General features: G+C 48.6%; 1 protein-coding gene across 2 annotated transcripts in view; it reads right to left on the reverse strand.

The window, feature by feature from the left end:
• MYO5B (myosin VB) overlaps positions 1-17,565 on the reverse strand; it is a 341,703-nt gene that overhangs the window by 22,463 nt on the left and 301,675 nt on the right. For both annotated transcript variants that reach the window (XM_053571966.1, XM_053571965.1), the window contains exons 25-29: positions 16,715-16,834; positions 14,705-14,845; positions 10,961-11,026; positions 8,761-9,000; positions 7,889-7,989 (exon numbers count right to left, since the gene is read on the reverse strand). In XM_053571966.1, the coding sequence (XP_053427941.1) occupies positions 7,889-7,989; positions 8,761-9,000; positions 10,961-11,026; positions 14,705-14,845; positions 16,715-16,834 (668 nt within the window). The remainder of the gene's footprint in view (positions 1-7,888; positions 7,990-8,760; positions 9,001-10,960; positions 11,027-14,704; positions 14,846-16,714; positions 16,835-17,565) is intronic.

Consider the following 17,565-nt stretch of genomic DNA (forward strand, 5'->3'; position numbering starts at 1 on the left):
GGAAAAGACTGGGGAGAAGTTTCCTAAGTCTGAGTCCAAAAAGCACAAGACCAGGTGTGCCAGTTACCTGGGCAATTAGAAGGCAGGGAATTAACAAGGGTGAGTAGGTAGAGTCACTTAGTGACGGCACCGTAGTGCCGTCTTCCTTGACTTAACTACTTGAATCTCTCTCTGAGCCACGGCAGCAGACTCACAGGAAAGAAGGGCAGGGTGCTGGGTAAAAACTTACTGACTTGGTCCACACCGGGAAAAGTCACCCCAGGCTCTTCCAGGGGTGTAGGTAAAGATTAAAGAGTTTGGCAGGAGTCAGGGACTGGCGAGTGCCTGGGGGACAGCTATGAGAGCCCTTGGGGGCTCTGGAGGCAGGGAGGAGATAGGCACATTTTTTGCACTTTCGCTGGCTCAGGAGGTGGTTAAGATAGGAGAGGAGGGAGCACACCTACAAGGCAGCCCAGAGAGGGTAAAGTTGATGCTGAAGATGGAAACAGCCACATCTCAGGGAGCCAAGTCAGGTCTGTAGTGGGCTGGGTAGGGGGATGCCTGGCTCCCCGTGGCTTTCAGTAAAAAGCGATGATGATCATCTCAGAATTCACCCATTCACCACGGGCAGTATTACCAAAGGAAAACAACAACATGAAGATTGCGAAGGATAACTGGGTAATTAAATCAGCATTTTAGTTGACATACAGCATTTAGATAATATCTGTTAGCTACAGTATATAAAAAGTGATCACCAATAAGTCATAAGTTTAACCAGAAAGAACAGAGACTTGGGTTCTAGGAATGCATCCCTGAGGACACACCTCCTGACGAGTGCTCACTGCTTGAGTCTTTCTTATTCTGTGAATGCACGGAGGCAGAGTGACTCTGCCTGGGTTCTGTGAAAGGTACAAGGTTCCCACCTATCCCTCAGGCTACTCACACCTCTTTGTGTGGGCCTGTGCTTTACTAATGCATTCATTTGCTTACTCATTAGGCAACGTCCAATCTGACAGGCACAAGGAATCCCCTGGTTTCATACGTGACTTCCTCCCCAACTAAAGCAAACTTCTGCATGGGGCAGGAATCTGATCTTGCTGAATAACAACTAGTACAGTGAAGGAAGTAAAAGTCATATTCACTCCATGCTTGTTCCATGCCAGGCATGTGCTAAAAGCTTTACCTATACTAAGTTCATAATCACCCTGTGAGGAAGGTCCTATTCTGATGACAGCCCACCCAGGAGGAAACTGAACCCAGCATGTCACCTTTCTCACAGGTCATGGGGCCACATCTGAGCCCAGAGGCAGTCTGCCTGTGATCAGATGACTGTGCTGCTGCTACGTCACTAGCGGGGAGGACCAGCGTGAGGGCGGCAGGCTCCTCTTCTGCTGTGCCCTGGCCAGGCTAGGGGAGCTGGGCGCAGTGCTCCTGCCACCTCTCAGAGCCTGCTTCCTCTCCTGGGAAATGTTTGATGACCACCCCCAACCACCAACCTCAACTCCTATTGGGAGGCTCAAAGGAACAAAGCTGTGCCACAGCCCCGAAAGCCATGTGCTGAAAACCATGTTCTCTGTGTGCCTCACTGCTCTGCCCAACTGCTCACCTGCTGCTGAAGGCCAGTGGGTTTCAGGTTCAGGTTGTGGTTTCAGATGGAACCAGGTAATTGTGAACCTCCTGCTTTATTGGCAAGTTTCTTAGACTCCCCAAGTGTCACTGTCCTCACCCCTACAAAGGTGCTGTGAGGGTAGACACCACACTTGGTTGTCATCAGCTGCAGGGATTCCCTAAGATGGGACCAGCACATGCACTGACGGCAGGCTCTGGGGCTGCACATGGGGCACAGCCCGCAGCACAAATCAGGCTGACTTCCAGGGCTGACACCATGCAGTCGGCAGCACATGGCAGATGCTGTCCCCACATAAGCTCCCCTCGTCTGTGTCCCCAGCGCACTCACTCCTATAGAATGACTGCACTGGACCAGGTGGTTTCTAAGGTTCAAGTGGGCCACCAAGTGCCATCGCTTTGACCCAAACAAGCATCCACATAGCCTGGGCACAGTGATAAGACGGGCAGCTCCAGAGGCTCCCAGCCAGACTTGGCGTGAATCATCCCCTGTGCCTCCACACCCACTCTCGCTGAAAAACCAAGAAGCGCGGACATAGCAAACACAAGGAGGAATGGGTTTGACCTGGCGACTTGTTTTAGGCCTTGGTAGGCCAAGCCGAGTTCTCCGTCTTCATTCAGATATCCCCAATCCTCAGTCTTGCTAGAAACAAAGGACAGAAAAACAGCATGTCCAGTGTAGAGGAAAGACAGGCAGGCAGAAAACCCAGGGAAGCAAGGTGATTCTAGGCAAGATTTGGAAATCAAAAAAAAAAAAATAAAGGCAAGCCTTGAGAACTCCCATTTTCCCATCTTCTCCTGTCACCTGCCGACATCATTTCTCCACCAAGTCCCCCAGGTTTTGGTCACTGTCTTGGGAGTGGATTCAGGTAGTCCCTCAACCGTGGGAAAACGTGAGAGAAGCAAAGAGCTTCAACTTGACCTGGTAACTCTGTATGTGACGGTGACGCAACAGCATGGTGGGGTTTACATGGTCTCACACACTGGGCTTCCTTCTATCGGAATGATCAGACAAGAGCAGGGAGAGCTGCACAGGGCAGGAAGGCGGCTGCGGGTGGTGAGCAGACACCACAGTGGTGGGGGCGGGACTACATCCTGCAGCCGGGGAGGGCCCTGGGGACATCAGGTCTGACCAGGATAAGGACGGGGACTACACGTTATCTCCTTTTCAATGCACAACCCCCTTCTGATGCTCTCTATAGGCATAAAAATGTTTACGGATCTTAATTCTGGCTCTTGTGGCAAGGTTTCCTGTACAGAAATAGCCCAAACAGGTTCTGTGCTACTTTGAATAAAAACTGAATGATGTTTCCCCTTGACTTTGGGACCTGAGTGCATTACCCCTGTTTACTCACTTGGGAAAGCTGACAGCTGTCCCCTTGCATGTGCAAACTCTCCTGCCATCTCCAGCAAGGGTAGCTCGTGGGGGTCAGGCATGTCAAATGCTCCTCCATTCACACACTGGCACATACAGATGCTCAAGAGGCCAGTGGGACTGGGAGGCAGAAGGCAGGCAGGACTCTGCCCCACCTCCCTGCTCCTGGAGAGCTGCACCTGCTGGCTGGGTCCCAGCTTCCTGGCAGGAATCATGGAGCAAGATCAGCATTCAAACCACTTGCTATAAGGACCCCCAAATCCCTCTTCCTAACTCCTAGGTGGCTACCCTTCTGTCCCCAGGAGTGCTTTGGCCCCTGGTCAGTACTGCCCTACCCCAACAGGCACTATGTGAGGTCAGGGGGGTGTAACTACCCACTCTATCTCTCCACTCAGCCTCATGAAGGAGGTCCTCTGACCCTGTGGGGCTCACACAGGCTACTGCTTGAGCAAAGCTTGTCACATCAACACCAGGCCCTTCCCTGCAAGTCTGCAGGAGAGGAGAGGAGAGGAGAGAGGAGAGGAGCAGTGAGGGGGACTCTGGTGGCTGCTCTGTGGCTTCTGTTTCCTGGGTATGCCCCATACTGTGTGACTTCTCCCTTCTAGCTGGGCAGTGAGGGGACTATCGCAAATGTTCATCCTGGGATAACTTCGATTCAGGACTCCCACCCCTCAGCATGCCCCGAGCCCTCTCCAGGCCAAGCCCCAGACCCTGCATTTGGTAGCAGTGTCATCCCTTCCACGGTTAGCATGTAGCTATCCTGTGTTGTCCATTTGTCACGGTAAATCCAAAAGTGACCTGAGGGTGTGTGAGAGGGCTGACAGCTCAGCACCTTCCCACCTCAGGTGCCAGCACCTGCACTTTACTGGCTAGTGTGTAACTCAAAGGTGTGGCACACTGCGGGGGTTGGGGATGGTGGAGAAGCAGAGCGCATCTGTGCTGAATGGGAACGGATGCTGGGATGCTGCTCCCCGACAACCTCTTTCCTCCACACATGAAGACACACTGACACGTGGGCTGGGACCCAGGGTCTCCTGACCTTTCTCTAAAGCTCCTTCTGGGCCTCATGTTGGCTGGCCCTCTGGACCCCAGAAAGGGCTACTGAGCTCTGAGGGTCACCTCGCTTCTGTGGTACCGGTAGAAGCATCGCCCACAGACACTCTGTACGCTGTTGAGATAAACAATGAGGAAGGGAGCAGCCAGCCCAGCATCAGCAGCCCGAGAGGGCAATACACTTTTCAACCTGTAACGCACCAGGCACTGTGGACAAAGATGCAGACAGAAACCATGTGGCCTTGGTCCCCCGCAGTGCTCAGGAATTCAGGCACAAGAGTAAATTATAAACCAGTCAGCCAGCTCAGTTTACCCTTTATTCCCAGATGAAATAGAACTGACCCTCCAGGGGAAGAGTCTCTCCCCCACCCCACAGATGCCATTATGGGCAAAGGCCAGGGAGGGCACGTCACCTGGTGGCATTAAAATAAAAACAAACCCAAAAGACTCAGATCACAGGAAAAGTGAAAAATAGTTGAGGATATTATTGCAAAGCTTTCTTCCAGGTCTTTAATTAATAACTATAAGGGTCATGGACCAGGCAAAAGCCTAACATAATATTTATGTGCCCTCTGAAACACAGGCACCAAGAACTGTCACTCTGCCACGGAGCTATCCCAGCTGACCAACATGAACCTGGTGAGTAGCTGTGCCTAGTGGGTCCCAGCCCTGGGAGTCACATTCTGGAAGGAAATGGGAATAGGGCCAGTCTTTAGCTAAATGAACAGGTTCATGTCTCCCTGTGGAAACAAAGTTCCAACTAGCTTGGAGACAGTCTGTTTCTAGAAAGACCCCTGCGTGCTCCACAGATGTTTTTCTTTCTTTAGTTCACACCTGAGCTTTCTAGCCAACTTCCTAGGACCTCCGAGAAGTAGAAGGCAGGGCTCCAAACACCAGAACAAGCCTGGAGGCTGCAGGCCTGGCCATGAGTGTGGCCTGGCCTGCATGTGGCTGAACACGGCCACACAGTTCAGCAGAGCCGACTGCAGCTGCGATGCTGCCCGAGGACCAGTGTGGTTTTGAGAGACATACAGGAACGATGGCCTCCTAGGGGAAAGCTGAGAGTTCTAAGCCAGCAGCAGCAGAAGCGCAGCCCTAACGCCAGAGCTGGGCAGTGGGCAGAATCTGGCTCCTCCTGCCTTCTTTGCAGTTCTGAGCAAGACAGGCGGCAGCAACCAAAGCTCAAGGCCACGTGAGCGGACCATTCCAAGCAAATCTCAAGGAGACTGCACACACTCCGCCTTGTCAAACAGTTTCCTCCACTGTTCTGGACAGACCCATGGCGGGGTGGGGGAGTGGTGAGTAATACCACCAGGCATACACGCTCAAGCCAGGGTAGCCACACCTGTGTTGTGCTGAGCGGCTCCTCTCCTCTCCTTTTCTGGGACTATCTGGGTGGTTTCCTGGGACCTGAGAAAGGTACAGTAATGTACCATCAGTTTTGTTTGGAGTTGTCCGCTCTTGGCAAGCCTTGGGAAGCAGCAGCCAGGGGTTCTAGAAGCACTGTTCATGGTGCCAGACCTGAGCCCTGGCCATACTCCTGTCCCTCCCTAGCTGTGACTGTGCCCACCTGGAGGTGAGGCTGGCCTGAGACCTGTGCCTCTCAACCCACTTCCCATCCCTCTCCCAAATGCAGCCCTGGGAAGATGTCTTAGTTTTCTTTTAAATGAAATGGTAATATATGACTCTTAATAGCAGATAGCTGCACCCAAAGCAGCCCTTCAGTCCTGGCTTCTCTCCTCAAATTTAAAAACAAGGGAAAAGGTACAGCTGCAAAGACCAATACAGAACCCTGAGTGATCCTCCTGACTCAGCCTCCTCAGTAGCTGGGAGTATAGGTGCCTGCCACAATGTCTGGCTAATTTTTTCTATTTTTTTCAGTAGATGGGGGTCTCACCCTTGTTCAGCCTGGTCTTGAAATTCTGAACTCAAGCAATCCTCCCACCTTGGCCTCCCAGTATGCTAGGACTACAGGCATGAGCCGCAATGCCCAGACCAAACGAACTCTGAAAGTCAATGAGTGGTAAAAGTTCTGAACTTAGGGAAGCACAGATGTTTAGACAGGCTGTGATTGGATGTGATGAAATCTGTACCCCCCCCCCCGAAATCTAAGCAAAATCCAGTGATGAACATAAATTGTTCTAGGGAGAAGGTAGATTTGATCCAAATTCCAAAAGGTTCCTACCTCTCCTTACAAATCACACATGCGCATACAATTTATATTTAAACCATGACACTCTCCATTACAGGAAAATTATAGGAAAGGTAGAGTGATTTTCTATCTTCAAAGCACCTGGGTGCCAAGGTGGCTCCTGTCATAATGGGATGGCCTGCCACTGACAGTTCCCCTTCCTGGCCTGCCCTCCTCATCCTATCTGGGATTTGCTACAATCAAAGTTTTTTCAAAGCTGAGGCTGCAGCCAGAAAGGGAGAGAGACAAACCTATCAGTCATTTCCATGGTACCTGGTGCTGTAGGCACCGGGGCATGGGTTCTTCAGCCTCCCCTCCCCAAGGTAGCTGGCTCCTTTCTGTACCTAACTCTGTTTCATGGGCTATTAATTCCCTATTGTATGCTGGGCTCACTGGAGACAGAATTATTTTAAGATATAATAAAAGCTATTTTTATTTTATCACCATCATTACTGCTGTAGAGAAAGACAAATCCAGGGTATTAAGCTGCCCCTGGGAAACCCTAGATCAGGGGCCTGAATCCCTGACAATCATCTGGATGACTAAGAAGGGAGCTGGTAAGAGGTGGTTCTGAAGGCCGGGAAGGCAAGCATGTTGCTCATCAGGACCAAGCGCACGGCACAGGCTTTCTTCAGATTCAATACCCCCTGTGCTCTTGTCTCTCATTCATCTCATTTCTTATTTTCAGCCTATGATAATTTAACATGACTAAATCTTCACTTTATATTTAGTGCTGAGAGAGTCGCCTTCATTCCTTATCTTCCTCCTTTAAAAATTACATCTCTCTGGAAATAAATTTAAAATTTCCCGGGGGCCTGCAACACTACCTTCTCCTGATTACCTTACACCTGGCTGGAGTAGCCTCTGCTGGAGCATCAGCCTCCTGGGTTCTACCTTGATGCAGTAGAGGCCACCTGTGTGCCTGGGCCCCCTTGCCTCAGTCTCCCCCCTCTGCAGAAGGGGACCTGGATTAAAAAATCTGGGAGCGAAAGCAGAAGGCAGCCTTTAGCGATTCTGCCACAGGCTCGCAAAATACTTCAAGCCAAGCTCACAGGGCCACCTAATACTTTTTGTAAATGTACGCTGTTTTCACCAATTTTGAGAGAAAGTCTAGGTTGTGAAAGGTGTCCAAAGGGGCACAGGAAGGCAGAGACAGTAACAATTGTGGTAGCAGCCCTGACACTGGTTATGTGCACATCATGGGCAAGCACTGGACTGGCTCACTTGTGGGCTTTTCAGTAACCACGGGCCGTCCACTGCTACAGCTGTCCCCACTTCACGGATGAAGGAGCTGAGGCACACGCAGTTCTGCAATTAATAACTACTACGAAGTGCACGTGTGGGCTCCAGGCCCCCCTTTCTCAAGCACTCTGCCACCTGCCCTGGGGGTCTGCGTGCTGTCCACTGACAATCCGTGGACAGGCTCATGGTCTTTCCCATCCTCTGCCTCTTGTCCTCCCTGGGAAGTTCCCTTTGCCCGATACATTTCAGGTGCTCCATGTGTGTCATTCCACCTCGCGCAGGTAGCAGTAGACTTCCCAAGGGCAGGGTCCTGGTTGAGTCAGCTCCTTCTCCTCTATGTCCTCTAATAACTTCCCAACACCAGCCCACAATCAGGGGGCCACTGCTGCCACCTCCAGCAGCTTCCCAAGAGGCCATCTTACCTGTTCGTCTGGCAGACCCCGTGGTAGGCCTCGATGGCGTCCTCCTGGTCTACGTGCTTTTCACTGTTAGGCCAGCTTGTCCTAGCATTGATGTTTGGCTCCTAGAAGTCCACAAATTAAAAAAAAAGTAAACCTTGTTACATAAACATTTGTCACAAAATGGCTTTATATAAACAGAGAGGCATAAAAATGTGTTTTGGGGGAAAAGATAGGGCTGGAAAGAACTCAGTAGATCACAGTTAACCCCAGGCAACGTTGTAACTTCCAAAGGTCACCCTGAGAGACGAAGAGAAGACAAGGCCTAGCCGTGAGCAACTGGAATGTGCAGCAGTTGGGGGAAAGATGGCAAAGATGTGACCTTGGGTAGAGAGAGTCAGAGGACACACAGCTAAAGCCTGGCTCCATTTGGAATCCCCCAATGTCATTGCTGCCTAACTCACCCCTAGTCCCCCGCAGGGCTCATGCCTACAAGGACAGAGGTCGTGTCCTCCATACCCATCCTGCTCTACGCTTTGTCCTGAAACACTAGGAGCAAACACTGCATGGGACTTGCTATCCGGAGGACTGAGAGGAACAATTCTACTTTAGAAACAAAGCAGACAGCAAGGGGTACAGGGCGAAACACAAGGCTGCCTTCAGTTTACCTGCTGAACATCTTCACAAGATTCTAGAAACTTCTAGCTCAGTGTCCCAGGAAAAGTCATATTGAGAGAGCAGCAAGTCCCTCACCCTGCTTTTAAAAGAGACTCCAGAGCAAAAGTCTCTGCTTTCAGGTTCAAGATCCTCATGGGTACAGACGCACAGGAAAACCACAGATCTACCACACCTAGTGTCACCCTTCACAGGCCCAACCACGGGTGCCCAGCTCCTACCGAGTTCCTGCCAGAAAGGCGGCGCTGGTCAGCGCTCATGATCTGCGTCCTGAGGATGAGCACCTCCTCCTTGCGCACCTCGAGCTCCTCATTGGCCAGCTTGAGCTGGTCCAGCAGGAGGCTATAGCTGTCCGGGGAGCTGTGGCTGGAGTGGTTCTGTGTGGCCTGGTCGGCCATGGCTTTCCTCAGCTCGTTCAGGTCGTTCTTCAGCTTCTTGTTTTCTGATTCCAGCTCCTGCCTCTGGAAGACAGCCCGAGAGACAGACACCCTCCATTACTGCCTGGGCCAGGGTCACTCCCCATGTGGGCCTTCTCCCCCCTCCTTAGTCAGCCTGCTTGTCCACCAGGAAGCTAGGAGCAACCTTCCCATTGTGACGATGAAACACACAGTAAGGGTTCTGACTGGCATCAGCCAGCAGTCAAAGCTAGGGCCTGTACTTGAACTCATGACCCCAAGTAACAGGCGTGAAGCATCTGGCAGGACGCCTCTAACGTGTTTCCAAGCACATGTGGCCACGAAATGGCCATTTCCTTCCCTACGGAGATGCTGGGCTATCCATTTTAAATAACATGCTGTGAACACAGGACTTCCTAGGGGCAAAATAGGTTCCTGTACTTGTGACCTTTCAAGGTGAGGATCTGGAACGCAGGATTTCCTAAACTGATTTGTCCCTGGTTTTCAGGGAGCATCCTTTTTGTCCTGGATTAGTGTTTTCAAGAATACATCAGGAACACAGTTTTGATCATATAGAAAGCCATCTACTATCGATGCCAGTGGAGTCTGAAAAACTACCAATACACAGTATGTCAAAAATACTATTGAAACTCAATATACTGTACTGTGCTGTGTATTTTCTGGATAGTATATTCATTTTGTGTTTGAGATGAAGTCTGATAATTTAAAATCTGACCATCACACACAAATTGCTACCAGGGCCCTGGCATGCCTGGCATTCAAAATTTTCCTAAGTGAACCCCCAATGTGGATATGGCACTGGTTGTATATTTGTTACAGAGCCATAGGATGGTGGAATCAGGAGACCAGTGGATGGAAGCTTTATCTCCTGAGTAAGGAAGCTGAGCCCAGGGAGGTAAAGACTCATGGCAAGGTTAGGCGCTGATCTGGCACGAGAGTTTGGGACTCCTGACTCCTGGTGCAGGATCCTTCCCACTACTCCACCATTATGTGATGATATCTAGAAGACTAAGAATTATGCATGGCAACAACGATTCTGCACATGTGATGGGGCCCCTGGGAGAAGTAAGAAATATTTTCTGACTAGTGATGAGCTCAAAAGCCTATAGTGAGTCTATTCACTAAAGTTTAAGAGTAAAAGATGGACCTAGTGCCTAATTTGCCTTTGGCAGCCGAGTGACCCCAAGGCCCCAAGGTCAGGTGTGTTGATTTATCTGTTCTAGAGCTTTGCCTTCTGTACTCAGAGAACACGTACTTTGCCTTATAGCATCAGAGGGACATGCACAGTGGGAGCTGATTTGGGCTGCCTAAAAATCTTAGTTTGCACTAACAAAATAATACTCATGAATGGTATCATGGTTCCCTGAAGGTCTGGGCTGGGGCTGGGCCTGGTGAGAGAAGCACCCCAGCCAGCCTCATCAATACTGTCCTCCCTTATAGTAGGTGGTTGTAACCCCAGGGGTTCCAGGACCAGCCTCTGTGACAAGGCCCACAGGTTAGGCCAGGATTCATCAGAGAAAACAATGCAAACACCACGTCTTATACCCTCAGAATCGTGGCCTATGTTAACAGAAGCAGAGTGGAGTGGTTATTTGGAATTGTGACATTTTCAGACAAGTCATGACCTGTGCAAAAGTCATATTTAGGGAGCCTTTGATGAGCCCAGCTCCATGCTGGACAGTAGAGTTGAGGCCTGTGGAACAAAGTTAGGGCATGAATGGGAGAAGTTTCTGAGGTGAATTTTATACAGAAGTCTGGAAGGTGGTACTTCATGGATAGAGCACACCAGTGGTTCTCAGACTTGAGCACACAACAGAATCCCTTGGAGGGGTTAAGTCAGATGGCTGCACTCACCCCAAGCTTCTGAGGCAGGACTCAGCAGGCCTGAGAATCTACATTTCTAGCCAGCCCCGTTGATGTTGGTTCTACAGTCCCAGATCTGCTCCTGGTGAACTTTTGGCAAGACCATCTTACTAGTTCTAATATGTGCCCCTAGGCGCCTTACCTTCAGACTATTGTAGGCCAGATCTGCATCTGGGTCCAAATCTACGTCATTCTGTGGTTGTTCCACCTGCACAAAGAAACAAAAAGGTAAGCACGAATGTTGAAGAAGATACTCCATAAAAGTATCTACAACCATAGGCAAACTTGCCCGTTCTGCCTATGCATAGATGTCCAGCACCTCCAGAAGTCCATTTCCTTTCCACCTCCAAAGTGCAGCTCAAGCCTTCAGGCTATCAAGAAGTGCTCTGTAAACAATTCCCACCAGCCCTCACTCTTGCAACTTTACTTACAGGATCCCCATCAACTCTTGTAAGTTGAACATAGATAACGTATGAATTGAACTGTGCCCCCCAAAAGGTCTGCTGAAGTCTTAAGCCCTGGTACCTGTGAGTGTAACTTTATTTGCAAGTAGGGTCTTTGCACATGTAATCAAGTTCACATTAGGTCATTAGAGTAAGCCCTAATATTCAATATGATTGGCGCCCTTATAAGAAGGGAAGACGGACACACAGGGCAGGTGACCATGTGAAGATGGAGGCAGAGACTAGAGTTATGTAGCTGCAAGACAAGGAACAGCAGGACCTCCAGCAACACCAGAAGCTGAGAGAAAGTTGAGCAAATTCTCCCCCAGAGCATGATTTGAGAACGTGGATTTGTTAACACCATGATTTTTGACTTCTGGCCTCCATAACTATGAGAGAATACATTTTTATTGTTTTTATTTTATTTATTATTTATTTTTTGAGACAGAGTCTCATGATGTCACCCTGGGTAGAGTGCCATAGCATCACATCTCACAGCAACCTCCAACTCTTGGGCTTAAGTGATTCTCTTGCCTCAGCCTCCCAAGGAGCTGGGACTACAGGCACCCGCCACAATACCTGGCTATTGTTTCGTTGCAGTTGTCATTGTTGTTCGGCAGGCCTGGGCCAGGTTCAAACTCACCAGCCCCTTGTGTATGTGGCTGGTGCCCTAGCCGCTAAGCTACAGGCGCCGAACACATTTTTGTTGTTTTAAACCATAGGTTCAAACCCACCAGCCCCTTGTGTATGTGGCCCGTGCTCTAGCCACTGAGCTACAGGCGCTGAACACATTTTTGTTGTTTTAAACCAGTTTATGGTACTTTGTTTCAGTAGCCCTAGGAAGCTAACATACCCTACAAACTTAAACACCTATTAATGAGGTTAACGAACTATGCTTAAGTTTAGTGGGGGAGTGGGGCTTGCATGTATATCTTATTATTCAACTAAACTCTACAAGCACCTTCTAGAGGAGCCTGCTTCCTCCATGACACTCTAAAACAGGACACTGGCCTACCACATAGGCTCAACAGTGCTGTCTGATGGCTGAAGTCCAAAGCTAGTGGATGTTGAAGGCAATAGCTGAAGTCACCATTAGGATTCAGCTGAGCCAATGTTATAAGTCTAATAGCTGTTAAATTGCCTAATGAGAAGGAGTAGAAAAAGCTTCATACAGTTAACTGCTGGAGTCATTTCAAGTAATGGGCAATGGTCTCTGAATAAGATCGATTTTTAAAGCTAAAAACTGACAGAACACTTAATTAGATTACCTGAAAGCTGGTAACGTGAAGTCCAAGGTAAGATCACCAACAGCCAAGGATGGGTTAGGTATGCCCAAGGCTTGGAGATGGGGCCAGGACTTAAGCATCTCCTGCAGCCCCTTCCAGATGAAAGACATCTATGTTGTTACCAGCCTGTGACCCAGGGGAAGACCTCTCCAAGATACCAGTCTCCACTTTGCCTCCATTATCACCAGTGGTGCAAGGGGATGGGACTGTGCAGGGTAACACTCAATCTGCTGCCGCAGTCAGAGGCCAGCACTTGTGCTCTCTGTAGATGGATTTGCCACATGACCATGGATACTCACTGGCTGTTAGGTACTCAGAAAATGGAGATCCTTTACTCAAGCTCAAGGGGCCGTGAGTGTAAGATGGGCAATCCCCTGGAATCACCTTGGTGTTCAAGGTGACTTTGCCAGGTCCATAAAATGGAGCTGGCTGGTTGAGAGGTCAAACACACAGACTGCTGGCTGTCAAACGGGCCTGTCTGCCATTCCTCATTTAGAGCACGGCCTCTCAGGGCCATCTCTCTCTAGAAGAAAACCCAGGTAGCTCAGGATTCCTTTTTGGGACCAATTGTGAATCTCAGAACTTGACTTCTGAAAACTCGATTTCAGGTCCTGTGGAGGGATTTCATATCTTTCCCTGCCCCACTGCCTTTTTAACTAAACCACCAGAAACAAGGCCAATCTCCTTAAATAGACACCTTCAAAACAGGACAAAACTATCATCCAAGCCTACTGCTTGAACTCTTGATCAGTGGCTATTTTGAGAAAGGAGATACTGTTTTTATCTGGTATCAAGATAAACAGACGTTCTATAGCCCAGATTCCAAAATTTGTTGGTACTTCTGTGCCTGGGAACCTGAAGAATGAGTCTTTAGCCACAGCCGGGCAGGCCAGGAGTGTCTGCTCCAGGTACTGTCCGATGCTGTCTGCACGGCCTCTCATAAGCTTGATTTGCACTTGCCTGTCCAGCTAGCTTCCCTTCTAAATTGAATGAGTCATTTATAAGCCTAATCCTTTCACTTTCCATTCTGAATCTAATCCATCTGAGAGATTTAAATCCCTCAGCAAGATTTATTTCCCCACTCACTGCTCAGAGAAAAAAGCCCAAGACTTTGCTAGTAATACAAATCACATTTGATTAGAAAGGGAACACTGGTGTTTCAAAAGGGAAACTGCATGGAGGTGGGGGCTTAAGATGTGGGGTGGGGTGGGGTGGGGTGGGCGTCAACCCTCCCAACCAGCAATTCGAGCCTGAGAGCAGACCCACTGCCAAACTCGCTATGAGGTCAGTTTATGCTATGGTCAATGTCAGAAGTGGCCTTGTATCCCATTAGAAGTAGCCCTGTCCCTCCAAAGAAATACAAAGTGGTTCTTATCACCCTAGCCTTACTATGTTCAATGGGCTCTTTGAATTTCTACAGCACAAATCCATTTGTACTTAACTTTGAATTTATTTCAGCACTACCAATGTTTATTTTTACTTTTCACCTGTGTTACATCTGGTACTCTCAAACTGGATTTTAATTTCCTCAAATGGCTGAAGATTTCTCTTACATCTTTTGTCTCCTCTCATTTAGTAAGTGTTCTGAGTGTCTCCTACAAACCTGGCATGGGCACAGTCCTGAGAGAAGCACAGGTGCCCAACAGGTCATGGAGAACAGGCTGTTGATAATGTGGCTTGCGGTGAAGATGCAGCCACGGGAGATGAGGACACGTGATGCCCAGTTGGTGTGTTCCTGACCTGCCGGGCCTAAGCTCAAGCCTGTGCCAGATTCCAGGTACGAGAGAGCAACAGGCTTTCTCTGCCAAAATTTGATATCTGCTGTATCATTCATACTTTCATCACATACCCCAGTCCCTGTCATGAGCCCCCTCTTTGTATGCAGTGACAATGCCACAGATCTCCTCCCCTAGTTTCACCCACATGCAAAGAGGGGGCCTCATGCCAGGAGGGCTGCGGGTGCGATGAAAGCCCAGCTGGATAGTGTGGGTCACTCAGAGAAGACTTGATGTGTGACTCTGATACAAGATGAAGCAGCTCTCTGGAACCAGAACCAATATAATCTCATGTGGTCACACCTGCCCTGTGAGCCCTGGTGCTAGGAGCTAAGTCACCCTCTCATCCGGGTACCCCGGGTGCCGTGGCCCCTTTGCGCACCTGGACTTTCTTGCTATCCTGCTGCTCTCTCTTCTCCAGTTGCACCTGCAGTTTCTTCCTCTCCTGCTCCAGCTCCCGGACCCTCTTCTGCAGCTTCAGGAAGACTGTCATGTCCATGGCTGCCTTCTCCAAGCCAATCTCCTTCAAAGGAAGAGAGGGAGGAGGAGGGAAAAGGAGATTGTCTTAGCATAACCACCTTAGGAAACACACAGCACTTCAGGGCCTACCTCCCTAACATCAGTCTGTGTCTCAAATACAAAGCCAATGCCAACCAACTATCATTTCTCACATCAGAGCTGGTGCTCTAGGCTCATTTTCTGTCTGGATAATGTCTTGAGTCTTAGCAGCCATTTATATTCTTCCTGTGTGAGCCACTTAAAATGACTGATCATGTTCTCCAAGAACAAATGGGTAAAGATACAGCTACTTTTTTTGGAAGTTAAGAGCACTCACTTTTGGAAAATGGTCTCACACCAGAGAAATCATACAACTTGAGACAGAATTCTTTCTGATGAAGAACTAATGCCATTTCCAATAACTGCAGCTGTACTGTCGGCCACCAAGTGCTTGTACCTTGAAACAGAACATTTGCCCTGTCCTGGAACTTATTTATCCAATAGATCCCAAAGCCTCAGTTTCCTCAGAAGATCAGCTTGCCCTCCAGGGCTCTCTAACATGTGAGGATGTGTGTGCAATGTGCACCTGCCCGTGAACAGGCAATGTGTCTGAGGATATTCACACAGATTTAAACACATACATCTAATTGTGATAATTTAATGCCACCAGCATTTCATGAGCACTTTGTGCTCAGCCAGCACTGGACTTAGCTCAGCTCTCTCGACGAGCAGGGCCCCATGATGGTAGTGCTTCTTTCTGTATGTAAACAGCCACAACACAAACACTGGGGGGTGGATCTAGAGTTTAGGCAGCCCACAGCCTCTAGGGCAGTGGTTCTCAAACTTCCTAATGCTGTAGGCCCTTTAGTACAGTTCCTGTGGGTCACAACCCACAGGTTGAGAACCGCTGCTCTAGGGGCTGAGACTTAAGGAGACAGCCACACAAAACCAATTGCCTATTTAAGGCTTACTAAGCGCACCCAGCAAGCAGCAAGCTACACAGCCGTGCAGGACAGAGATCAGGCCTTCAGTCCTGAGGAACTCCTCTTCCCTCCCTCAACCTTCCGCTCCATCACCATCTCTATCACCCTTTTTCTTTATAGCAGTACCTGCATTATATCACGCATTTCTTCCTTAACTGCTTATTATCTAATTCTCCATCAGATGAGCTTCAGGAGGGCAGAGACCTCCCCTGGCTCAGTTACCACCTAGTGGTGGTGCCTGGCACAAAGATAAGGCTCAAGTACACTTGTTTTTATAAACTGGCTCCCTTCCATGTCTATCTCCAGGTGCTTTATTAGGGTTTTTTTTTTTTCTTTATAAGGTTTTACGTGCTTTTGATTTTCTTCTTTTCAAATGCCAGGGGAAATAATTGACAAAATTACACACAGACCACAAAGCCAATTGTGTGGTACAATTACTGGACTCCAAGAAGCTATTACTGAGAGACGTGGTGACCCAGCATACTTCATTGCAAGCTGTTCTCTGGGTTTCCCCACCTTCTAAGTCAGGGAACAGTACTCTCATGTGACCACTGGTACTACTCCATGTACTGCGGTACTAAACGGGGATGATAAATTGAATCTATTTTAGTGACTTAGCTCTTTCTTCTTAGGCCAGCCATTTCAGCTCTCTGCATCAGTTTCTCAGTTTTTCAAGAGAAAACAGGAATCTACCCTCTTCCCTCCTTTCTTCCCTTACTTTGCATAGTAAATGTTAACTCCAGGGTACTGCTTTTACATCCACTGCAGTCCAAGCGATCCTGCTCTCAAAAATTAGTCCTTGGGCACTCTGGTCACTAGCAAAAGAATAGTAAATCTCTCCCGGTAGCTCTATTCCGGGAATAAGCACCTCCTCTGGTTGAGGACAGCAGTCAGGAGCCTGCAGTACCTACCTCCACCTGCTGGAGCGCATCTTCAGCGTCTCCAATCTCAGACGTGGAGACGGAGGGGTAATTGGAGTCTGATTCTAAGCTACTTTGGTTAGATGGGTTCCGCCTGTGGCCTGAAGTTTGCTGTTTGAGGAGAAGAAGGTGACAACACAGAGCAGAATAACGTTAGGAAGACATACTTCTAAAAGACCAGCAGGCCCTGAGAGTTAGCCTTCAGCCTTGCCTATCTACTAGAACAGGTGTCGCTGCTTTTTGGAATGATGGCTTATTAGAGCTTGTCCCACAGAACATTCCACCTACAGTGCTTATAGACCTCCAGGCAGCTAGTCCACACCATGACGATTAGAAGAGAACACAGCTCCACAGTAAGGACTAGTTCCCTTGTCTCTTAATGAAATGCAAATCCATAAACCTTAGGCCAATTTCTAGGAAAAGTCTGGGGAAACAACCTTTCACTCTGGTCTTGCCTTTGAAATCCACGTTTAGCTACCCACCTTCCTCCTGAAAATAATGTTGCAAACCTGCCCTCCAGTGGCCCCCTTCATTCAACTTGTACTCCAGTTATGCTCACAAAAATTGTAGCATCATAAAAATAGAGTTTACCATTTAATAATGTTTATTTAAAAATACATTTTTTGGCATTTGATTTGGTTTTCAGAGCAACAACTGAGTTTAGTAGAATTTTAGATTTCTATATATGCTCCTATTCAGCTTTTCTTCCTGGCTTCTATGCAATTAACTTATTCTTTCTTGTTTAGATATGCATTTCTGAAGGGAATATTTATACGGAGTAAAAAATAACAAATCCTGAAAAATGTGTTCCTTGATTCTATTGCTTGTTAAAAAAGAGAAAC

The sequence above is a fragment of the Nycticebus coucang genome, chromosome 19, assembly GCF_027406575.1.
Source record: "Nycticebus coucang isolate mNycCou1 chromosome 19, mNycCou1.pri, whole genome shotgun sequence".
In the NCBI taxonomy this organism is placed as follows: domain Eukaryota; kingdom Metazoa; phylum Chordata; class Mammalia; order Primates; family Lorisidae; genus Nycticebus; species Nycticebus coucang.